Source organism: Panulirus ornatus, chromosome 15 (assembly GCF_036320965.1).
Source record: "Panulirus ornatus isolate Po-2019 chromosome 15, ASM3632096v1, whole genome shotgun sequence".
Taxonomy (NCBI): domain Eukaryota; kingdom Metazoa; phylum Arthropoda; class Malacostraca; order Decapoda; family Palinuridae; genus Panulirus; species Panulirus ornatus.
The window spans coordinates 32,338,072-32,350,919 of NC_092238.1; the positions used below are offsets into that span (position 1 = coordinate 32,338,072).

A 12,848-nucleotide genomic window follows, 5' to 3' on the forward strand; every position below is an offset into this window, starting at 1 on the left:
CACACCCGCGCCCTCCTGCAGCAGGACATCCGTGTGTATGGCAAGCCGTAACCACGGGGGCAGCTGGAGCAATTGAAGTCCTTATTATAATTCTCATGTACAGTAATTATAGGGTGATGCAGGAACAGTACCACATAATAGGCCAGGGTGAAAAAAAAAAAAAGAGGGGGGAGCCCAGGAGGTGATTATGTGGTTTGATTGTGTCATTATGACCGAGACAAACAGTAGCCTTGTGTGTGTTTTTGGCCGGTGTGGCTGGCGACTTTACAGGAGGTTGAGTGTCTATATTTCAGCATCATTGTTACCATTACTGTGCTCTACTCTCACATCACACTCACCGGGCGTTTCCTAAACAGGCAGCAGTATATACGAGAGGGAGGTGCGCACCTGCCAGTAGCTGTGGGAGGTGTGTACCTTCCAGTAGCTGCGACATATGTGAACATTTATCTATCTATCTATCCATTTATCTATCTATCTATTTATCTATCTATATATATAGATAGATAGATAGATAGATTTATATCAAAGTCACTTTTTTATCGTTATATTGGTGGGTTGTGGCTCTGTGCGCCTGTGCTAGTGGGGACGGAGTACCACACACACACACCCACACACACACACCCGACTGGTTCTTCCAGTGGTTTATCTGTGACATTGTAGACGTAAGTGTAGAAAACTCTTAACTCACTCTGTATCTGCTTTAACTGTATGTGGTATGCAGCGAGTGCATTCCTTTAGTATATATATATATATATATATATATATATATATATATATATATATATATATATATATATATATATATATATATATGTTGCGTATACCTTCACTCTGTCCACATGTTACAGGTGTGTTGTTCAGTTTTCTTTATGATGGACGTCTATTTTTCTATATATCTATTCCATAAGTTCATTCAGTCAGATTGTGGTATGTGAGAATGTATAATGAATCTCTGGGCGTTCATTGTCAAGGTGTATGTCGGCTCTGCAGTCAGTGTATGGTATGTGCTTCTGCCGCCTCAGTCACTGGGAAGGTGAAAGTCAGATGGAGGCAACACAGTGTCATCCTCTGCAGTAGAGGGACACAGCGTAGAGCAGCTGTATACGGAAAGCATTACCCACATTCACCATCACTTCTGTTGTCGCTTTCCTCCAGCCATTCACGTCTCCACAGCTGATACACACGTATTTAACACACATTGTTAGTCAATAGTTTATTGCTTATATAATGGTTTTTTCTTCTTGTTATGAACCGTGGTCATGTAGGAGGGAGAGAGAGAGAGAGAGAGAGAGAGAGAGAGAGAGAGAGAGAGAGAGAGAGAGAGAGAGAGAGAGAGAGAGAGAGAGAGTTTGAAGGTAAGAAATACTTGCCGTCACAGACCCACTTTTGTCATATTTATTTATTTATCATTTTCATTTATTTTCATGAGTTAACTTTTGATTTTTGTATTCATGTCTGACTTCTGTTCCGTTTCTTGTGTTGTTTTATGGCCTTGTGTGTTCTCTGTTCATTTACATTGAAGGACGTTAACCAGCCACCTGCTCTGAACTGACCATTGATTCTCACGTATACCTTATACCTACCCTTACTTTACAGTCCCTCTCCATTAGCTTTCCCTACGTTATATTATTTAGCCTTACCTTACTTTTACCTTCTCCAGGTATGATCTGGGTAAGGGAGGCGTGCAGTGTGGTGTTTTCCAATATTCCTTGACCAAATCATGTTTCCTCTCTGTTTGTGTTCACTTGTGACCAGGGGTTGACACCGGCCTGCTCTCACGTTCTGTGCTTCGTGAACAAGAGCATTTTTCTTTCCTCTTCATTGATGTACAATATGCTTCCATGTGCATGGGTAGCCCAGTCATGTGTGTCCCGTGTGCCCAACAACAAACACCAGTCAGATGAAGCCTTTGTATTGTTATTCTGTACTTATATCTTGTGGGCTGTTTACCTGTGGCTTGACCAGGGCAGTTTGTGTCTTTACCTGGGCAGTGTATGGCTTTACCTAGGCTGTGTATGACTTTACCTGGGCAGTGTATGGCTTTACCTAGGCTGCGTATGACTTTAACTGGGCAGTGTATGGCTTTACCTAGGCTGCGTATGACTTTACCTGGGCAGTGTATGGCTTTTCCTGGGCTGTGTATGGCTTTACCTAGGCTGTGTATGACTTTACCTAGGCTGCGCATGACTTTACTTGGGAAGTGTATGGCTTTACCTGGGCAGTAGCGTAGGTTGACAGGGCAGAGTGTGACTTGGCCAGGGCAGTGTGTAGCTTGACTAGGGCAGTGTGGGGCTTTACCTGGCAGTAGCTTGGCTTGACAGGGCAGTGTATGGCTTGATCAGAGCTTTGTGTGGCTTGACCATGGCAATGTGTGGGTTGGGTAGGATAGTGTGTGTGTGTGGTGTGTGGTGAGCCTGAAGATATGATGCATGTGTGTGTTTGTGGCACGAAGCAGTGCGGTGTAGTTGCCGCTGTGGCAGAGTAGATCATTATGTGAAGGTTTCGTCTGTGTGGCTTGGTAGGTCTGTATGCATAACGTCGGTCCATTTTGCGTCTAGATGTGGGTGTGGTAGAGCAGTGTATGGATGGCATGATATTGTGTCTTCTAGCTGTGGTATGATACTGTGTGGATGACCTAGTGCTGTGTCTGGTAACTGTGGTATGATACTGTGTGGATGACTTAGTGCTGTGTCTGGCAACTGTGGTATGATACTGTGTGGATGACTTAGTGCTGTGTCTGGCAACTGTGGTATGATACTGTGTGGATGACCTAGTGGTGTCTTCTAGCTGTGGTATGATACTGTGTGGATGACCTAGTGCTGTGTCTGGCAACTGTGATATGATACTGTGTGGATGATCTAGTGCTGTGTCTGGCTGTGTTATGATACTGTGTGGATGACCTGTGCTATGTCTTTGTGTGGTATGATCATGTTTGGATGACCTGTGCTCTGTCTTCTAGCTGTGGTATGTGTGGATGACCTGTGCTGTGTCTTTGTGTGGTATGATCATGTGTGGATGACCTGTGCTGTGTCTTCTGGCTGTGGTATGATACTGTGTGGACGGCATGGGACTGTGTCTGGCTGTGGTATGATATTGTGTGGATGATCTGGTGCATACCTGGTGCATCCTTCGGGAATCCTCACTTCCACAGCCCAGGTTAGGGCCCAGGCTGTTGGATTTGGTCGAGGGTCGACGAAGGTGTTGGATGCCGCGGCCCTCAGGCCTAGATATCCCCAACAGCTTGGCTGGTCTGGTACACTTTACAGGTACTTGTATCGTACCGTCGTATCATTAACTAGAACTCAGCACCATCTGCCTTCGATTATGATCTTCCATCTACATAGCCAACTGTGTATATATATATATATATATATATATATATATATATATATATATATATATATATATATATATATATATATATATAAATATATATATATATATATATATATATATATATATATATATATATATATATATATATATATATATATATATATATATATATATATATATGTATACTTTTTCTATCAATGGATTCCTCATCCTTGAGGTAATCTTGCCTGAAAGCGAACGTGACTGAACCACATGGCATTAAAGTCTGTCAGAGTTCCCCCTTGAGTGGCCATACAGTGGAGAACATCCACACAGAAATAAGCACCACCTGCGTATTGATGGACCACACTTCTCAAGACTGACTGTGATACTCCCATTATAAAATAATGTGCTTGATCTACACGCTCGACCATTCCTTTGTGATAAGCATCTTAGAGTCTTTTGGTGGTTAGATTATAATTCTTTCGTCTCTAGGTTCATCATAGCAAACTTATTTTTGGAGAGAGTGAGGTCACTGTGAAATAACCTGCATCCCAAGTGAATAACTGTGATGTATACACAATGCTAATCATCCATATTTTGTTCTCATTATCTATATTCATCACCAATTTCTCAGCCAAACGATATTTGACCCTGTACTATGAATGATAAGATTCTCAGTATTTTTCATATAAGATGGATGTGTTATGTGTATAGAGATGTGACTAGAAATGTGTAGCATTATGTGATGAATCAGTTTAGTGTGCAAAATGATCAAGGAAGAAGAAAGTTCTTTCAGTATACCTGTATAGGTGTGGGAGTTCATGTCTCACTTCGACACACTGGGCAAGGGAGGGAGTGATGCGCTGTGGTATGTCGCTGTGTGGATGGCATGGAGCTGTGTGTGGTTGTGGTATGATACTGTGAGGATGACCTGGTGCTGTGTCTAGCCTTGGTGTGTATGATGACTTTGTGCATGACGAGCTATCGTTTGGAGAAGTTCTTGTTGCTGTTGTCATAATGTATGGCCTTACTTGGGTAGTGTGTGATGGGGTAGTCGCCGTGGTGTATGGCTTTAGCACCAGGCTGTTTGGTGTGTGTGTGTGTGTGTGTGTGTGTGTGTGTGTGTGTGTGTGTGGTGATGTCACGAGTCAGGGCCGGGCCTGTGTCTGACACCTACACGACGTACTTCTTCCTACCCTGTCGACATTACATGACCCACCTCCTCCCTGTCGACATTACATGACCCACCTCCTCCTGCTGACACGACACCCACCTCTTCCTGCTGACACATGACCTACCTCTTCCTGCTGACACAGAATGACCCACCTCTTCCTGCTGAAACAGCATGACCCACCTCTTCCTGCTGACACAGCATGACCCACCTCTTCCTGCTGACACAGCATGACCCACCTCTTCCTGCTGACACATGACCCACCTCTTCCTGCTGACACAGCTTGACCCACTTCCACCCTGACCACACAGCATGATATACCTTCTCCCTGCTGACATAGCATAATCCATCTCCTCCCTGCTGACACAGCATAACCCACCTCCTCCCTGCTGACACACGACCCACTTCCTCCCTGCTGACACAACCTAACCTACCTCCTCCCTGCTGACACAACTTAACCCACCTCCTCCCTGCTGAGTCAACATGACCCACCTCCTCCCTGCTGACACATGACCCACTTCCTCCCTGCTGATACAACATAACCTACCTCCTCCCTGCTGACACACTATGACCCACCTCCTGCCATCATTTCAGTCAGTCATTATGAAGTTTATCATGACACGGTGCTGCCATCATCACCATACATGCCCGGCCTGGCGTAGACTGAATCATGAAATGACTGTAACGTAATAGAACTGAACAAGTTTTACGATGACTGGCTAGAGTACACTTGACGTTGCCTGGCTAGTGGAGGTCTGTATTCCACCTAGGGTGGTTCACCTGCTAGCAGTAGAGGTGCACACCTTGCGCCGGTCTGGCCTGGCTTAACTGGGTGTAGTGTGTAAGTGTGGGTGATGGTGGAGACTGCTGACACCCAGACCGCCCCCTTCTCCTCCTCCTCCTCCTCTTCCTTCTCCTCCTCCTCCTCCTCCTTCTGCTGCAGAACTGACCCTCTCCCCTCTGCCCCTCAGGCCAACAACAGTTCCGAGCCTTCGCCCTCGGCCAGCGGCCCTTCTTAGACACCCGCTTCAGCGACCACCTCCGAGAACTTGAACTTAGACGGAAGAGCGACTCAATACCTCCCAGTATAGCCTTCAAAGTTCCTCACACAGGCCCCACTACACAAGGTAATGCATCTGGTGCTACTTCGGCTTCTGCTAACTTTACTGCTAACACTTACCTCTCCATCACTGCCTCAGCATGTGTCAGTGTGGTTGTTACTAACACACCAGCTCTACGTTATTATTACTACTGCCATACTGTAGCTTGTCTTCTCTGGACTCCGGCCCCTCTGTCATGGCTTTCCTTAGAATGTATTGATACTTATAACACTGTTGCTTTTACTAGTAATTCCCGTAATTTGTTTTTTTTTCTATTTTATTTATTTATATCTTATTCTTTTTTTTTTTTGGTGGATTGTTCTTAAATCATTCGATCGCTTCTCAATGTGTGTGTGTGTGTGTGTGTGTGTGTGTGTGTGTGTGTGTGTGTGTGTGTGTGTGTGTGTGTGTGATAACACAGATCCCTGGTAATGATAGGCTGTGAGTTCATTCTTTCCTTCAGTTACCTGTCGTAACACAAGCTTGGCAATCAAGGACCCAGGCGTCACTTCAGGGCCCGAGACTTGGGTTGTGTGTGTGTGTGTGTGTCTCACCCCCTGCCATACATGGAGGGGGTTCTCACACACACCACTCCAGTGTCGCGCGGGGACTCTATTCGATAACTGTAGGTCACTTTAATGTTACGTTGATATTTTGTGTTACTTAAGAACGTTCCAGCGGTTACGTATTTATAAGCCTTATTGGAGAGGCATGAGATATCTCGAGTGGCATTGCATTATCAAACGATAGGCTTGGAATAAAGAATGTGTCTTCATCAGCGTATTGCCATGAGCCTTGAACCACAAATAGAATCTCCTTTACTGGCCAAGTACTTCACGAAAAGCTTATATATCTTGCAGTGACTAGATCGCATTTGTCATGTTTTAGAAACTTCCTTATGTTTGTAAATTATTTCTTTTAAGATTACCCCCAGATTTTGCCAAATGCATCAGGGTAGAAATTGTGTTAAAGTGCTGAACAGTTTTTCTTTATCATAAAAGTTAGAGTAAGGATGGCAGGCTGGGTTCTACTGTAAGCCTCACTTTTGTAGGGTTAAAGTGAGAGGACAGGAATGAGGAGTGTGCAGATAGCGTTCCTTGATCCATCTTCAACTGTTCATTCATGAAGATGGAACGATTGAAATGAGCAGGGCTGGATTCTCTGAGATGCAAACGTGATGGGAAATAATCAACACATGAAAAATCTGATCCAACCTCATCTAGTCTCCACCTGGGTATTGCTCACTCTTGCACTCGTTGATAGAGAAGCTTGGGAAATGAAAAGTAATTATGTACCATACGAAAACCATATGATGAGATAACGGACACACTCGAGGTCTGAAAGTGTTCGACAAATGTATCGAGAGATGAGAGAGAAATGGTGAACCAACAAGTAGAGAAATTCATAAGACTGTGAGTGTACCGGGCCGGCCATACAAGCTGTGGAGGATACGTCAATTCTCCGTAACTGTGATTAAGCAGGCCAGCAGCAGCAACACAAGCACATCTGGGTCCAAGACCGAACTACACAGAGAGATGAACGTCCGAAGTCGACCCGGGGTAAGGTATGTAGGGTGGTGGAGGAGTAGTGGTTACTGGAAGGACCCGGTGTAGTATAGTGGTAATGGTGTGGGTGAGGAGGAGATGGGCGGCGTTACTAATGGAGATGTGGCTGCACGCCAGGCCATTCCTAAACTTGGCCTACCTCGTCGTGGCTTGCCACTCCCACTTCACGTCTGGCTTCCCACACAGCCGACCCACTTCACGTCTGTCTTCCCCCCCCCCCCCCCCCCCCCCCCCCCCCCCCCACACACACTCCTGACCCACTTCATGTCTGGCCTCCCCCACACCTGCTCCACTTCGCGTCTTACCTCCTTCCCGCGCACCTGTCCCACTTCACGCGTGACCACCCCACAAATAATCCCTCGCGAATTAAGCTGGCTAATTTTCCGCTAGATAATTGTAGATTGTTCCATGACCAGTTGAACATGGGGGTGTGGATGAGACGTTGCTGCTGCTCCCCCTTCCCCCTTGTGCCGCGGACCAGGACACCACAGTGGCCTGTAGTACATCTCTGTCCGACATCAAAATTTATGAAGTGGTAATGATATGGGAGACCCAGGAATGTTGTAGTGATCATGTAGATACAGAACAGGTCCCCACCACCTTGTGTCGGGGGCTTGTCTCTATCCGCGTAGAGGGGTGGACCTGGCGGGCGTTGCCTCCGGCCCTTGGTCACGCCTGCTGAGGGGTTCTTGATGTGTTCTTTTTTCTTCGAAAACTAAGCGTGCGTCTGGGGCTTTCGATGCTAGATGGGGAGGGTCTCAGCCCCCACCGGGAGGGAGGCAGGTGCTGAACTCACGTGGATCGAGCTGGTACTTATGTGAATAGTTTAGCAAAGGGTGGTTTTGACCCGTCCCCAGTTATGCAGGCGTAGTGAGCCAGCGGGAGCACAGTAAAGGACTCCAGATTCTTCGTAATTCATGAGTGCTTTCGTCTGCGTATAGTGATGATGGTTCACGGCAGCGTTCTCAGGGAGACAACAGCTTGCAGATGCCGTGACTAGCGTGTGCTGCAAACGGTGTGTGGAATAATTTCTACACAGTTGTGATTCCAGTCAGGTACACGGTCTGCTTTTGGGTTAATCACGTAGGGTGGTAGTGGCAAGAGGTGTTGAGCAGGTGTTGTGTGGTGTAGCATGGGAGGGAGGAAGGGGGAACCCCATGGTGATAATGCACCCGCTTGCTGCCACACCTTCCTACACCTCCACTGGTTCTCACTGACGCACTATTGCCTCCCACACACACACACACACACGCACACACACCACCTGGAAGATTTTACGCCTGTGTGTGTGTGTGTGTGTGTGTGTGTGTGTGTGTGTGTGTGTGTGTGTGTGTGTGTTATATGTTTTGTACACTTCTAGTATATGCAGAAATGTATTGTTTCGTTTTTGTTTGCATCTGCTTCAAATATTAATAAGGAGAAACCGGTCTGCGATATGACTGGAGTCGCAGACGCAAGAATGTTGGCAGCCAAATTAGATATTGTTGGGGTAATATTTTTGTTGCCAGCCACATTACCAGTTGGGGTGGGGCTAGCACCTGCCTGCCTCTCCCCCAACCTCCTGCTCTGACAGCTAATTATGCCACCCCCCTCCTACCCGCCCGTCCTTCCTCCCCTGTCTGGCTATTTACACGTGAGACGGGTGGGCGTCCGGAGGAAGCCCCCGGCTGACGTACTGCCTTGTGTGTATCCAGACCTTGTCTCCAGCTGCCCACCTTCAAGTACACTGCTGGCAGGGGAAGGCAGCCACCAGCTTGCTGTTTGGTCCTGGTTCTCATGATAGTACTGCTGCTGCAGCGTGGTTCTTGTATACTTTATGGTACTCGTTCTACCATCCTGTGGTAGTACTGCTGCTGCTGCTGCATGGTTCTGGTCCTGCTCCTTTCATAATGGTAGTTATGGTTGGCGATATTGCATGGTAGTCACGAAGGGTGATGGTGGTGCATGATAGTTATCAAGGCTTACGGTTTTACATGGTAGTTAGGAATGCCACTGCTGCTGCTGCTGCTGCTGCCGCTGCTACACCGTAGTGATGCATGGTAATGTTAATTCGAGGGAGCGATGTAAGTGGTCCTGGCACTGCATGGTAGTATACTGCACCGTGGCTAGTTGGTTCATGGTCGTGAGGCATGGTGGTGGTAATGGTGTATGGTGGTAATGTATTGTGTTAATCTCACCGTTGGAGACTGGTGTCTCACGCACGGGGTAATGCTGCCACGGCTGCACGTACATAACCAACAGACTGATGGACTTTCCTTATTTTAAGGGAATTATTGTATTGCGTATGCTATACATGATTTTGAAACTGCAATGCCTGATTAAACACTCTTATGTGCTGACATTATCTTAAAGCATATGATAGTACGTAGAAAATGTGCAAAGAACACTTATAGCCTTCCAGGCAATATATACTCTTAGGTTCGAGTAAAAGCAAAGTTATTCGGTTTAGTAAGGCGGAGGAACAGGTTAGTTAGAGTGTGATGTTGAATAGAGAAAATTTGGATGAAGTGAAATGTTTTAATTACCTGGGAGCGGACTCCCTGGAATGCAGAAGGGAGAGGTATATTAAGATCTACACATGGAAAAACCTAAAAGTTATGGTTCCCAACTTACATCCCACTTGCACGACAGTCATGGAAGCCTTTGTAAAATTCTACCTCTGAAATCCAGAGGTGTGATATGCTCAAAAAAAGGAGAGAACTCCGTAAATAAGCATGGCCCAAGACTCTTCAACAGCTAGCTCAATATAGATGTTAAAGATTGCACTGGACAAGTAACAACAAAGTGTATCAGACCAACTAGGTTGTGGGGGGCTATGTAGGCCTGAGGACTATGGCTCCCAACAGCTTGGTCGACCAACGACCTAATCCAAGAGCCTATAGGCCCAGCCTGGAGTGAAGGTGTGAAGACCACCGAAGACTTTACCAGTTATGCCAGGCATGGCAGCGAATAGAACCATGGAAGCAAGTGAGTCATAGGGTGGGTGAGGGGTCGAAGTTTCTGGGAGCACTGAGGAGTGTGTGGAAAGAAAAAAAGGTCGTCATCTGGGATCGCTGTTGTTCGTCATCTGGGAGTGCTGTTGTTCGTCATCTGGGAGTGCTGTTGTTTAGTGCTTGTCGGGCGGGTCCTTTCGGTGTGTATGTGTTTTGTTAGTGTTATGTTTATATTGAGGGTTGGGCGTGGTGTGCTGCTGAAGTGAGGCGTGGGTGAGGTTTCTATTCCTGTTTGGGAGTTCGCCGTAAAGTTACAGAGTGGTTTGGAGGTAAGGGGTTTAGCGTTGTTGCAAAGAGTTACGTACCATGCTTTGTGAGGTGGGATTGTGTTTTATGAGGATCTTTGTTTCATTATAAAGGTGTTAAGGGGTTGTTGTTGTTGTTAGGAAGACATTGATGATTATCTCGAGTGCTCTGCTGTTCGTGGTTTGCAGCTTTGTTGTGCTTGTTTTTGACATTAATAACCAGGCAGGTGAGGCGTAGTTTAGGATGGAGCAGATGAATCGGTTGTAGAATATATATACTGTAGGTGACACAGTCACCAGTAAGATGTTCACATTTCCAGGGTAGTATTGCTCCAGGGGAGTTCTGGAGGTGTCAGTGTAGTACTGCGGTGTCAGTGTAGTACTGCAGGTGTCAGTGTAGTACTGCAGGTATCAGTGTAGTACTGCAGGTGTCAGAGTAGTACTGCAGGTGTCTGTGTAGTACTGTACGTGTCTTCAGGGTCAGTTTCTCAGGCTAGTGGTGGGCGTTGGACGGGGGTAATTACCGGCGAGGGAATGTGTGGACTTGGATGACTTGGCTGAGGTCAGGTGCAAATGAGGCAATTAGTCACTACCTCATTACCCAGCTTGAGAGGGGTAGGAGGAGAGGAACTGCGTCGAGTGAGGTGAATATTACTGAATATTCATCAGTTCCCATTCAGGCATCGGTTTCTTTAATCAGTTTGCCTCTTTACCTTTTTCTTGCCATTAGTGAGCGTTTGTAAGACATCAGAGTACGCACGCCTGAGTCTTCTTAATCAACGGTGTAGATCAACTGGAGCAATATGGCCAAGCATTTGAGTTTTAAACTAGGTATTTCATATGGGGAGAACCCATTCCAAGATTATATCATGGTCCTCCATGATGGTGAAGCCAACCGTATTTGAATATATTACTTATCTCGAAAGGTAAGCATCTTTTAAAGCCTGAGCCAGCCACCACAGTGGTGAGAATAGAACCTACCAGCTTGGGAGATTGCTAACCCGCCTGAAACCATAACCAACTACAGCTGCGTATACCACCAGGAACCAGAGTTATATTGCCAGACTATGGATGGATTGAGCTAGTCATGCCATAGATGATGTCAATGCAGATACTGTCAACCGCCTGGCCTTATAATCACCAGCATTATGACCAACCACCTCAACTTTATGCAGCTAAGTAGCCAGCCATCTGAGGGTATAGTTAACAGTATAGCTGCCTGCCTGATATATAGCTGGGCTGTATAGCCGACTGCCTGTTATATAGCTAGCATTATAACCTACCATTTCACGAAATGGTCAGTAAATACAGCTGATTACACTGACATAATTATAGCCAGCATTATGGCTGACTCCCAGACAGCATATCGTCCAGCAATAGCCGACGTGTGGAGGAAACAACCAGTGATTTAGCCGAGTACCTTAAACTAAAGTCAGAAATGTTGGTAACTGCATGAAAGTTTTGTTAATAGTACAGTTAACTGTCTGCTCTACCACACGTCATCATAGGAACAGCTTTCCCTTCCTCTTTTCACCAGACCATTCACTATGGCTCTCACGCTCTTGTATACCTCTATGTCCCATACACCCCACATCTCCTAGTCTGTCATCACACACCTTCAACAGTCCTTCTGAATACTCACTCCATCTCTTCACCTTTTCTTTATTTGTTACCACCTTGCCATCTGCGCACATTTGTTCTCTTGTTCCCTTCATCCCATTCGCCTCCCTCCAAAACATTATCTTGTCCTCCATGATGATTGTTAGTACTCTCTCTGTCTCTCATCGCCCTATTTTTCGACTCCTGCACCATCCTCTTATCCCCTTATGCCGCTTGCTTTTGTGCCTCTCTCAGTCACTCACACTTCTTCCCTGCAGTTAGCTGCCGTACACCCCTCTTTTATCTTTCAATAACAACTTGATTTTCTCAGTCCACCACTCGCTACACTTTCTCATATGCCCTCCTCCCACCTTCCACATATCACACCCTCCACCTGCAAATGTTAGCAATGCTTCCGTAAATACCATCCATTTCTCATCCATTCCTCTAGTTTCATTCTGATCTCAGCCTACGCTATTCCTCACCTGATATCTCTTGGTATCTCCTACTTTTCCCTCCCATGTCTTTAGCTCTTTTCTCAAAGCCACTACAGGCGTTCACATGCGCCTCCAAGAAGTGATCAAACATCCCACCAGCTGCACAGTCACATTGAACAGTCTCTCTCCTGCATGGCTCTCAGTTAATACATATATTGAGTAATGCGTACTCACCCATAGTTCCAATCATCCATGTATGCTAATGAATGCACCCATTTTTGAACTATACTTTCCCAGTCTTTAGTCCTTTATGACCACATAATTCGACAAGCTGTTCACCATTTATATTTAAATTGGGTACTCCATTCCCACCCAGCTATACTCTCACCCGCTATTTCACCCACTCTCGCATTCAAATCT

At 46.0% G+C, this 12,848-nt stretch overlaps 1 protein-coding gene across 2 annotated transcripts in view; it reads left to right on the plus strand.

The window, feature by feature from the left end:
* Positions 1 to 12,848, plus strand: part of LOC139753825 (uncharacterized) — a 230,994-nt gene that overhangs the window by 203,488 nt on the left and 14,658 nt on the right. Inside the window, exon 3 of one of the 2 annotated variants that reach the window (XM_071670728.1) lies at positions 5,461 to 5,616. The exons of the other annotated variant lie outside the window; for it this stretch is intronic. Coding sequence (XP_071526829.1) covers positions 5,461 to 5,616 — 156 coding nt within the window. The remainder of the gene's footprint in view (positions 1 to 5,460; positions 5,617 to 12,848) is intronic. 2 annotated transcript variants of the gene reach the window in all.